General features: G+C 49.6%; 2 protein-coding genes across 2 annotated transcripts; one reads left to right on the top strand and one right to left on the bottom strand.

The window, feature by feature from the left end:
- RRP7A (ribosomal RNA processing 7 homolog A) lies at positions 1-3,200 on the top strand (the record flags this gene model as incomplete). Its single annotated transcript, XM_079549078.1, has 7 exons — positions 1-52; positions 125-267; positions 394-519; positions 1,098-1,221; positions 1,944-2,041; positions 2,408-2,606; positions 3,115-3,200. The coding sequence occupies 7 exons, from the start codon at positions 1-3 to the stop codon at positions 3,198-3,200; spliced, it is 828 nt and encodes a 275-aa protein (XP_079405204.1).
- Positions 3,201-5,098: 1,898 nt separating this feature from the next.
- Positions 5,099-11,714, bottom strand: SERHL2 (serine hydrolase like 2; the record flags this gene model as incomplete). Its single annotated transcript, XM_079549861.1, has 11 exons — positions 5,099-5,215; positions 5,668-5,761; positions 6,915-6,991; positions 7,744-7,778; positions 8,141-8,220; positions 8,480-8,589; positions 9,350-9,424; positions 9,632-9,651; positions 10,282-10,323; positions 11,382-11,495; positions 11,567-11,714. The coding sequence occupies 11 exons, from the start codon at positions 11,712-11,714 to the stop codon at positions 5,099-5,101; spliced, it is 912 nt and encodes a 303-aa protein (XP_079405987.1).
- Between the last annotated feature and the right edge of the window lie 468 nt (positions 11,715-12,182).

Below are 12,182 nucleotides of genomic sequence, written 5' to 3'. Positions count from 1 at the left end.
ATGGCGGCCGCCGAGCGGCGCGTGGCGGTGAGCGCGCCGCCGGGATACACGGGTGAGGAGCGGCGGGGGAGAGGGGGGATAAAAGTCGTGGCGGCGGGGTGTTTAACCTTTCTGTCGCCCGCAGCGCTGGCGGTGAAGTTCGGTGCGCGGCAGCGTTCGCCGCACTGTCTCTTGGTGAAGGAGCACCGGGTGCGGGAAGGGCCCGCAGACACGCACCCGCCGCAGCGCACCCTGTTCGTCCTCAACGTCCCCCCGTACTGCAGCCCGGTGAGCGGGGTGGGGGGGGCTGCGAGGGGCTCGACTGGGAGCCGCCAGCGCGGGGATTGGTGCGCTGGGAAGGCCTGGAGGGGAATCATCCCTGTTGTTCTCTGCTTGTTGTCCCCCTGCGTGAAGGACGCGCTGTCCCGTCTGTTCTCCTGCTGTGGGGCCGTGCAGTCTGTGGACCTCCGTGACAAACCGGGACCGGGAGAGAAGGCAGAAAAACGCACGTCCAAGTTCTTCACCGACAGAACGGCAACGGTAAGGGGTTAGGGGGGGTAGTGGTGCTTTAGTGATCAGAATGGGAAGAAATCCCAAGTATTGAGTGGTGGTGGTGAGTGGAGTGTGAGTTATGGGAAAACTGCTTGAGGGGGGTGTATAGAGTCCTAAGTTGGAAGAGACTTAAAAGCACCCAGTCCAACTCCCCTGCAGTGAACGGGGACGCCTATGGGTAGATCAGGGTGCTCAGAGCCCCTCCAGCCTGACCTTGGGATGAGGAACCTCCACCTCTCTGGGCAGCCTGTGCCACTGCCTCACCACCCTGAGTGTAAAATGCTCTCTTCTTACACCCAATCTAAATCTCCTCTCTTTAGTTTGAAATCATTTTTCCTTGTCCTACCCCAACTGACTCCGAGACTAGAGTCTGTCCCCTTTCCTCTGTCCCCCTTTGGATACTGGAAGACTGCTATCGGGTCTCACCAACATGGTAGTAGGACTTAAATTTGTTACTTTGTTGTTGTTGTTGTTGTCATCCTACTGGAACTTGTGATTTGATCTCTGTATGTGTCTCCAACTCCCACAGTATATCTGACCATCCTGGGGGTGTTGTCTTCTTCTAGGGATTTCAAGTTGCATATGTGGTGTTCAAGACACCGGCTGGTGTCCAGGCAGCCAAGGCACTATCACACAAAGGTCCCTTGTTGATATCAACAGAGAGTCACCCTGTGAAAACTGGCATTAGCAGTAAGTAAGCAATGGCTGCGTTCCTGTTAACCAGAGCAGGGGAAACATTTCCTCACTGAATCCTTCCTGACACATTCCAAGTTGTTCACCATTTTGTATTAAGCCTGGACTGGGGAGATGTGCAGTATTTTATTGTTCTGTTTTTCTTATTGTATCTTAGAATCATAGAATAATTAAAGTTGGAAGAGATCACTAATATCATTGCATCCAACCATCAACCCATCACCACTATACCTGCTAAACACATCATCTTGTTGATAGCTTATTCTATTGGATGTTGTAGGGCCTGGCTGAGTGACCCTGCAGAAAGACAAGGGCTCTTAGTACATTGGAAGGGCAGTTTTTCCCCACATCTCTTCAATATCATGTAGATTCAGAGAGACTGGCTGTGTTTTGCTTTGAAAACTGAAGCCAGGCACCACATGGCTGTCAAGGTGTCAACACTTTGCATGTTACCATTGGTGGAAACGCAAAATTGAATGTTGCATTTCTTGGGTTTCAGGATAGTCTGCTTCTCCTTGAAAAGTTGCACTCTCTTCCCATTACTTAATGCTTTTCTTCTGGAAGCCAAATCGTGCATAAGCTAAGGTAGTGGGGAGGCTGAATGGAAGTGGGAACCAAGGGTGTTCTTTCCCACAGCAGTTCTCTGGAGCTGCTGAAAGACATCACACCAAAATTTGCTTCTAGAGGAGGCTACAATTGACTTCTGCTCTCTGTTTCAGAGTGGATTGCCAGATACGCAGACTCGGTAGTGGATCGAGAAGAACTGAAGGCTGAGGTGGATGCCTACATGCAAGACTATGACAAAAGGATAGCAGAGGTGAGGCCAGGCTGGGGAGGGAACCCAGCTAAGCAGTTTGCTTGTGGAGAGAAAGGCAGAGGGAAAGGATCTCTCAGTGCCCAGGTCCTAATGGAAGTGGCAGAGGGGAAGCACTGGCTGGCAGGATTGCTGGTTTGGTTCATTACAACTGGCCCATCCATCCAGGGCTCCCAGTAGGCACCCACAAATAAAACAGGTCCTGTCTGGCATGCAGTGTTGTGACTTGAGTGCCTGGTTCCATGCCTTCCTTCAAATCTTGTACTAGGAGCTGTAACTTTGTGTCGGAGTGGGACCTGGGAGGAGTCCTGCATCAGGCTGGCTGACAGCCCAGCTGTACTGAGCTGCCTCACCTTTCTGTCTCTGTAGGAAGAAGCCAAAGCAGCCAAGGAGGAGGGCTTACCAGATGAAGAGGGCTGGGTGAAGGTAACACGGAAGGGCCGCAAGCCTGGCCTGCCCCGGACAGAGGCTGCCAACCTGCGGGTGCTGGAGAGGGAGAAGCGGAAAAAGGCCCGCAAAGAGCTGCTCAACTTCTATGCCTGGCAGCATCGTGAGACCAAGAGAGAGCGTGAGTGTCTGAATCGCCTTCTACCCTTCTCTGAATCATGCTGTAGCCCAAAGAACATCTTTTTTTCTTTCAGTGGAGCTACATCCAGCTGCAGTTGAACAGCTGGCTGGGAGGCTGGGCAAATGGTCTAGCCAGTTCCTGGGGATCCCTTGCCACTACCTGGCCTAGCAAAGGCTGTTGGAATATTCTTTGGGAGAGTGGGCAAATGGTACCATTTGTGGTACCATTGTTTTTGTGGTACAGATGGTTTTTGTCAATCTGCACAGAGGCAGCCACGGGAAGGGAGAACTAGTGTGTTCCTTCCCCAAGAGGGAGCTGCAGCACTGCAAAGCAGCTGGAGCCTCAGCTCTGCACTTAGCCCTGACGCAAAAGGACCTGTTCTGAGCAATGTGTGCTTGCAGCTGTCTGAACTGAACATCTTCCAGTGTGCAGAAGTGAAGCTCCACAGGAAGAGGGAGGTCTGCTGCTCCCCTGTGACGTATTGCCTTTCTTTTTTTGTGTGTTTCAGATATTGCCCAGTTGAGGAAGAAATTTGAGGAGGACAAGCAGAGAATTGCACTGATGCGAGCCCAGCGCAAGTTTAGGCCATACTGAGCTGAGCTGTTTCTTCTGATGCCTGTGCTGGAGAGGGCAGGAGAGATGCTTACAGACTCACGTGCCATAGGGTTTCGAGGAACTGAGGCAATTTCATATCCCTGCCATTGGATCTCATGTGGGAGCATTGGCTTCAGTTGCACTGCATCTTCCTGCTCTCATGGCTGTGCCTGCACTGACATCATCCAGTACCATTTCCCTATGTGCATGGGCCAAGGGGGCTGAGGCGTGTCTTCTGACAGCCTGTATCTCTGTGCCAACCAAGGCCCTCCTGAAGTTTGGTAAGAGACAGTATTTGCCCAACACAACCTCTGCAGGGGCAGGGAATGGCTGAAGAATTGTAAATAAACTGGTGCTGCTCCTCAAAGGCAGGAATGCCCCTTTCTCCATTGCTGTGTTGTGGGGAACAGTGTCTTCTGTATTGGACTAGGTTGGTGATAAAAGCCATGGCTTATGTGCCAGTGCCAGGTCCTTTAGGTGTTTATCTGGGGGCGATGAAGAATGGGAGTGAAAGCCTGGAAACAAACAACTGGAAAGTTCCCAGGCCTGCTGTCACTGGGGGAGATCAGTGGTTTGGTACAGAGCCCTACTTTTTCTCTTGGTGCTTCCCTCCCAGGCAGCTCTATCTCAGCTGGGTGCTGAGATGCCCTTCCAGCTGTATTTGGATCTCTGCAGCTAGGTGTAGCCTGGGCTATAGTGGGAACCACTGCCATTCAGCACTGTCACTAGACAAAGTGAGAGGACAGCCTAGCTTTGGAGGGATAAACCAGACTCCAGGGTGTTTCCACAAAATCTGCTGCCAGCCCACAGGAGGGCAGGTAAGGATGGCAACATGCACACCCAGTTGTTGGGCAGTGTTTTTGCTGCTGATCACATAACTTGCAACTTGATGCTAGCAGCCTGTGACAGCTGTTGTGATGTGAAAGAAGGCACCTCTAGCATGCAACGTTTATTTTACTGCCCGCAGCCTCAGTAAGGGAGTGACCATGAGCATATGGAGGAAATGCTGATAAATCCGACACAGTTAAGCTAAAGTAGATTTGCTGTCCTCTAGAAAATCCACTGTATATGCAGCTTCCATTGCATGAGGAGATTGCCAGGCCTGCTTGCTTCATATGGCTTTTTGCATCCATTTAAGTAGGAGGCAGATGGATACTTAACATGAAATATCCAAAGCAGAATGCAGGGAAAAATCACTGCTTCATAAGATTGGCACTTGAGCTGCTTGGGTGAGCATCCTGCAAGAAAGGTTCACTCTTCTGTAAAGTCAAAGACGACAGTGTTAACAGTGGAAGATCAATCTTTATTTAGAAGGACAGAAATCACCTCTGCCAACTTTTCCATTACTAATAGTTCTCACAGCTGCTTCAGTTAGAGGATTAATGACTCATTTCCCAGCAGTTCATTGAAATGGCCTTCTGTACCCAGGTGAGCTCTCATTTAAGCTGATTATTAAAAAAAGCAGCAGCCCTCACAGTAGAAGAAAGGTTGAGGCTGCCTGAGCTCAGGCGATCATGGAAATAAGCAGAGAAGCAGAACTCTTTCCTGTTTTTTTTTCAACTGGCTTAGCCCTGGGAGGAGACTTGTCACTTCATGCTGAGAGAGGAGGAAAGAATGAGCTACCTCTCTCTTGCACTGCTACAGCTGCTGGTGCTGCTGCTCCCTGAGGAGCCTCTGCCTATATTCCTGATCCATTTTAGGATGCAGAAGTTAGGAAGAAGAAAGGGGAAAGCTACTGTGTATCTAACTTTGCAGATCTGCATTCACCCCTTCAGAGAGCTCAGCTTAGGAATAAGTATCATGAAACCGACATTGGATGTGAGGTAGGAATGGTGACAATTTCTCCAGAGTCAGATTTTTAGCTACTTCTTGTCCTGGACTGCTGTTGCAGTGACTGCTTAGAGCCTTGCTCTGGTGTTCTGCGCTGTCAGGAAGTTGCTGATGATCCCAGACAGCACCTCGGGTTCGTTCAGGTGCACAAAATGACTCCCAGGCACCTCTACTAGCTGGATGTCCTAGAGGGAGAAGACAAGTAGAAATAAAGCAGGAAAGTGTTCCTAAAGTGTTCCTTCACGCAAGCTGTGCTCGCTGTGTCCTACCCACTGGGAAGGAAGCCAAAGGAAACAATGCAAAAATAGTGTCTCAAAGAAAGGTTGGATTTTACATTTCTGTAGCTAACTGCAGATACACCAGCCCCTGACAAACCCATCACATAAAGATGACAGTCCAACAGGGAAGCAGGACAGGGGTGGGAGGAACTGGGAAGAGAGCTATATGTGGAAGGCAGTACTGACTAGGATTTTGGCAGTAAGGGCAAAGCTGGCCTTCCATCCCCTCACATGAGGACTGGGCTGTTTAGGACAAATCCCGTGCTGTGGATATTCTCTAAGGTAAGTTATTTCCCAGCTGCTTTCAGGTTGGTGTCTCGTGAAGTGGATGGAGAAGTAAAGATGGAGATCGCTCTCACCTCTTTGAGGTTATGCTCAAATGCCTCCCGTAAGGATTTCACAAACTGATTTCTGCTCTCTAGCTTATGTGGTACTAAGAGTCCATCTTGTGCTCTGAAAAGAAAGAGCAAGGCTCAGTAAAGCACACAGTGTACTCTGTCTTTGTGGCTGTCTCCTGGGCAGAAGCAGTGTCCCCAGGACAGACTGGGATGGCAGACCCAGCTGCTCTGCAGGCTGCCTGTAAGCAGCATGGTTACAGGTTTGTGCATGGTAGTCAGAGGAGTAAGGCATGGCTTGGCTAAGCAGCTGTTGTCTATCAAGCTATCTGTTTAATACTTGGAGTACTGCCTAGTAGTATCACAGGGAGACAGGTTAAATATTATCCCCCCAGGACTGGCTCCTTAACTTGTCTCAGTATATAATTCCCTGCCCCTACCCTATCTTCTGCTCTTGGCTTTATTCCTTCCAGCCAGCTTCTGCATCTCACCTCTGTCCCTTTCCCTCCTCCACACTGCTGCTTGAACACTATAATCACAGTTCCTGCCCTACTTGGAGCAGGAGGCACCAGGGCAGTTCCCCTGAAGAAGCCAGTGTTAGATTTCCTGTAGAATTAAGATTGTACTGCAGGTAACTAGATGAAGGGATGTCTGAGGCTTGAGGGGATGTGTTCTGTATGGCCTAGAGGACCTGCCCTCACCATGATGTTCCATTTTTTCTGCTCCAGTCAAATAGTAAAAGTCTTAAACACAAAGAAAAATGCTCTCATGATTTGAATAGCCTGGAGAAGCCAAAACTGAATCTCGTTTCTCAGCTCCCAGCACCTCCTTATTTCCCCTGGACAGTGTGGGCCAACATCACCAGAACCTTGCACACCTTGCCCTCTAAAGAGACAGCAAAAAAAGCAGGAGGACAAACAGCACCCAGACCAGACAGATGGCTTGTGGGGCTCCAGGTAAGACATCGGCTGCCTTCCCAGCATCTCCTCCCTGCCCTGGGGCTGGGTCAGGCTCCAGAACCAGCTGAAACAGGTGAACGCTGCAGTGGCTTTACCGTTTGTACAGCAAGAGGAGTAGAGGGCAGATGGGTTGTTGCCATTGAAGGAAGAGAGTCAGACCACAAGGGAAATATGCAGGAATGATGAGGGAAAGGCTCGTGTGTCTGCCAGGATGTTCCCTTTGCTCAAAGCCAGGGTGAACAGATGGGGAAGAGCCCTTCTAGCCATCACCCCTTCACACAGGGTGGCTGGTTTTGCTTGTGCCTCACTCACAATATGATGAGAACACGGTCCTTTATCTTCTGCAGGAGCTTCACACACTGTTCCACAGTGAGGTACTCTCGACTCTGCTGCAGGTGCAAAAACAGGGAGAGTAACAAAAGTCAGGAACAGCAGCTGAGGATAGAGGGTGTCCCCAAGCCCTGTGCAGGAGAGACTCAGGCTCCACAGCTGCTGTGCTGAGACAGGACAGGCTGCCAGGCTGCACACAAGAGCGCCTGGCTCTGCAACTGCTCCTTCTATCCAGATGTGTTTCAGGGCTGCCAACAGCACTGCCTGCTGGGTTGCAGCACATATGGGAATGATCTCACAGCAAAGAAAAAGCTTTAAAAAGTCCTTTTAGTAAAAAGGAGATAGCACAATACTCTGGTGTTCATAGCTTGGCAGTAGCACAGGTAGAGGAGGCCCTTCTTACACAATAGTGGCACAATGCTATCAACATATCAGATATAAAGACTTTGTTCCACTCCCTCCCCCCTCCCTGTAAGGGTGACCTGACAAAGAAGCTGACCTAAAACATCCATCCATCTGCTGCCTTAAGAGTTACAACAGCAGGAAAATGTGGCCAGGAGGCCCTGGGGCTCAGGAACTGCTAAAAAATTCAGTAACATTTTCCAGTGACTCTAAGCTGAGTCAGTTAATGATCAAGTGCAGGCTCTTTTAAAAGCAGCATTTAAAAGAGGTGTGGGAATTAGGAAAGCAGTAAGTAAATGGTTGGGTGGAGGCAGAGCCTGGGCTCAGTTAGTGGGCCTCCACTACCTCTGTTTTCTGTAAGCTCAGGGCTCAGAAGCAGCAGGGGGCAAGTCAGAACAGCAATGCTCACCGTACGGACTCTCATGTCTCTGTTATACACCAGCCCTGCAAGGAAAACAAGAGCAGGTTTTCATGTCTCAAAGAAACAGGAGTTGCTCTGCCCCTCGCCTCTGGGGTCTGCCTAAGACTTTCTGAGGTAAGAGGAGTAGGATTAACTCAAATATCTCTTTTTTTTTTTTTTTTTTTTTTTTTTCCCCTTTACCCATTCTAGGACTCAAGCTTCAATGTCAGCTGCTGGGAAATGAGAGCTTTGCCTCCAGATTTAATTGATCCCATTCAGGCTATGTAAATTCATAGCTTGGGCACCCTGGACCCTGTGGAAGACAATGGCTGTTGGCGCTGCTCCCTTCCCACACCCGGTGTTGGGCCAGGCCTGACATGAGCCCCGTCTCCAAGCAGCCCCTTACCAGTGGGTGTCTCAGTTGCTCCTCGCTGCAGCAGGATTGCCCCACCCTCTGCTGTCAGATGTCTGTTTGCTTCTAAGAGCCTGGAGGAGACATGGCAGAGACATTGTGCTGCTGAAAAAAGGAGGAAGCGAAGCGAAAATGGCATGACAAGGTGACAGCAAGCTCTCAGGCTGCTTCAGAGAAGAGCAGGAAGCTGACTGCAGAAGCAAAAAGTCTTGCTGAGATACCAGAAGAGAACTTGAATGGGCAGAACCGTGACAGTTTCCCGTTACGGTTCATGCAGCCACAACTGCCCAAGGTGAGGATGCACGGCAAATGAAGAGACAGGTGGGAACCCACCTCTGCAATGCTGCTTTGGGGCTACGTGCTCTGGGAGCTTGCTGCTTTGCTTCTAGACTCAGTAATCTATCGATAGCCAGCCGCTTGGATTTCAGCCATGCCTCAGTGTCCTAAAACAAAGAGATGTACAGCACAGGAGTAACCTCCCATTTCTGAGTCACTTTATGCTTTATCAAAGGGTAGAAGAGGGTATTTCACCCATCAGCATCTCTCAGAGCTAGTACCAGTTATAGACATGTTAAAAATGCCTACTTCTTGAGGAAAGAGAACAGCAATACATAAGAGGCAAGATAGGAGCAGAAAACTAAGCACACTTGTATAGAAGTTATTAACCTTTCACTCTTGTGCTCTCTTTTACCTCCTCCCACTTCACTTCTGAATTGAAGACAACTCTCTAAAAGAACAAGGTAAATCTGGGATCTTTTGCCTCTCTGACCATGGGCTTCTATCAAACCCCCCAGCACCTGGTAGTGATAATGGCAGTCTGGGAATGCAGCTTTATGTCCTGCCAGGAGCAGAAAAAATCTGCCAGCCTTGCCTTCAGGTCACCAACAAGCTGTTGGCAAGAAAACAGCCTTGGCAGGTAGTTAGCTGCTTGGACAGAGGTTCCAGTTCCTTTTGCACATGGGCATGGCATAGACAAGTGAATTTCACTGCTACAGGACTGCAGGATGCTCCCCAAGGGCCATGCTAAGCAGGGTCTCACTTCATGCAACAAGGAGCAGATCTGTGCTTGCCAAAGAAGTTTCAAGAATTGTGTGACCTGCCAGGAACTGGGCACATCAGTGTTCTTTTTGAACAAATGAGGGGAAAACAAAGACACTTCTTCATATTTTAAAAAAGAGAGGGGAAGGACACATGAAGTCTAACCTCTGGAGCTAGTAGAAAGCCAAGATTTTCCAGCAAGATCAGCTTGTCCACCATCTCAGGATACATGAAAGCAAACTGAAGACAGATGAAACATTATGAGACAAAGAGAAAAGCGCACACTGAGTACTGTTTTACATCTTGCTGTACTGGAGGTGGGGTTAGAAAAGGGCCTCTCCTTCCCCAGAATCCAAGACCCGCATAATCTGTCTCTTCATTCCTCTCTCATTTGTTGTTCCAGCTGCAAAAGTCACAAACCCCACGAAGAAAGTATGCTTTACTCACCATTCCTGCCACAGACCCACCTGTAAAGAAAAGGAGGGTGCTCAGTTATGCCCAGGCCCCCTCTTGGTAGCAGGAGCACCTTTTCCCCAAAGTAGGAGCTGTCTTAGAAGCACAAATGCATGTCTGTAACAAGGAATAACACCCAAGCTACACAGTAAAGCTCTCTTAGCAGAGAGGATGCAAGCAGAGAGCAGGACTAGTAAGCTGGACTCTGTGTCCTGCCCCATCTCCCTCTCAGGCAGCAAAGACAAAGGAAGAGTTATCAGTTAAAACACTGTGGTGTGCAGGTACTGTGAGCTGTGTCCAGAGAAGCCCTGGGCGAGAAAGGCAAGGCCATAAAGCCTGGGGAGAGCAGGAAGGCCTGCTGTGAATATTCCTGCCTTAGACCATCGCTCTTTGTTCATCACGGTTCCCTCCTGGGGGCTCAGGAAATGCCCACAGGGACAGTCAGTGCCCTTTGTACTACAGTGTTGTGAAAACAGAAGCATTTAAAGCAAGGCTGTAGATTTTTGAATCACTCAAGCAAGAACTTGGTACTTGACACAATATAATAAATATTCCAACCCAGCTTCTAGCAGCATGCTTTGTAAATTAATTATCTACTCATATTTCCATGAATCTCACAGCTTACAAGGAAGAGAGCCACTTACCCATACTGTGACCCATCAGGGTGAACCGTCTCCACCGCAATGCTAAGTGGCAACAGACAAAAACAGACAGTGATGCATTAGAAACCAGAGCTGCGGCATCTTGCTGCTTCCCCACTAAGACAGGCCCCTTCTCCCAAGAGGGCTGCTGCAATGCTTAATTCGTTTCCTAATCCAGAAATGAGGTGGCTGAGTAGGCCCGTTTTAAAGAAAAAGAGCATCCACCACCTCATTTCTTTGGTAGTTATCTCACACAGCTCTCAAGTACACTCTGCACTGCAAACAAGCTACTGCAAATTCCCATTTACTGCCAGACATGAGACTGGCAACTAAAAAAGGAGACTCACTGTGCAGCACCCACTGAAAGGGGGAAACCTTGTAGGAGGGTGCTCCTACAAGGCATGCAGCACGAGCTGCAAGGACACGGCCAGCATTGCTGCCCTGGGGAATGTATCATTATCCCAAGTGAAAGCTCTTTGTACCAGGAAGTGTATCAGTTTCAGCTCTTCAGTCCATTTTTAGGGAGCTCTGGGAGACATAGGAAAATACTGCTTCATCAACGCTGCCATCTGAAACATATCATGCTGAAAGGCATATTTTACACTCTGAAACACTGAAGAGCTACCACTGGCTCCCTCACAATCAGCACACAAATATGTAGTCAGACCAGATGCTACTAGAGCCCAACACACCTTGGCTTTCAGATTTCTTTGCATGGCCCTAAAGCAAGCACCAACCTGTGAATGGGGAGAACCAGAAGACTCTCCAGTTAACATCTAACTCTGGTTGGAGGTTGCTGCCTGCTTAAGAAATGTCAGTCTGGGGGAGTTACTTAGTTGCATCCACCACTCAGCCACTACCACTGCTTTTCAGTACAGAAACGTTTCCTTCCCAGGGTTTACTGTTTCAGTAAAAAACAAACAAACAAATCAAAAACCCACAGAGGAGGAGTCAGTTTAACAAAGCACCAGCTAAGGTTAGCCTGGAGAGAAGCAGAGGGTGCTCCCTCCCAGCACTTGATGCTGCTGACTTGTTCCAAAGAGCAGGAGTGAGACAGCACCCCCTACATAGTCATCTCCTCAAGGGCCCTTTCAGCTACTCACCAGCTGCCACGCGGCGCACATCGCTCACATAATCTAGGAAATAGTAAGGGGAGCCTGCAGGCCGGTGAGATGACAAGCCGTGGCCAGAAAAATCCATTGCCACGTACCGGCAATCTGAAAAGCAGAGAGCGTCAGACACACAGCCGTGCCACACAATAAGAACCATGCCAGGGAGACAGACCCACCTCTGGGGAGCAGTGGAATAAGCCTGTCAAAGGTGTTGGCGTTGTCCAGCCAGCCATGCAAGCACAGCACAGGGTGTCCCTCCGGGGGTCCCCAGGCCTTGGCTGCCACATGGCCCCAGGGCACGGGGAACTTCACCTCTGAGAACATGCCCAAAATAAAGCACTCTCAAGCGATGTCCCCTGAGAGCCACGTGCTTAGAACACGTCCCAGGGAGCTTGTTAACAGCCTAGAGCTCTGAAAAGAGTAATACAGATCTTTAGTAACTCACTAGCTTTCTGTAGTCTTAATTAGCAGCTTGCTGATTTACAGCTCCCCATTCAACATCCCCAGCCACTACGCCTGCTTGCCCGTTTGGGGACTCCTCCTCCCAGCACGTACTAACGATGCTCCTAGGAAAAGAGGGAGTCTTTTCTTCCTGGGAATAAGGATGCTGCCTCCTGTACTAGATTACTGCCTCCTTCTCCTCCTTTAACCTGTGATTTCTCCTCTCCTGTATCTCCTACAGAGTATGTCACACAGCAGGTCTCCTGCTGCCACCCTCCCACGTGCTCCTCTGGGCCACATGAGATGAGCCCACGACCCACCAGGCACCTGCTGGCACACACACCTGTCTCA

This window comes from Tetrao urogallus, assembly GCF_951394365.1.
Source record: "Tetrao urogallus genome assembly, chromosome: 1".
NCBI classification, from domain to species: domain Eukaryota; kingdom Metazoa; phylum Chordata; class Aves; order Galliformes; family Phasianidae; genus Tetrao; species Tetrao urogallus.
Note: the sequence above shows the minus strand (reverse complement) of the source record. Positions and strands in the feature narration are given on the sequence as shown.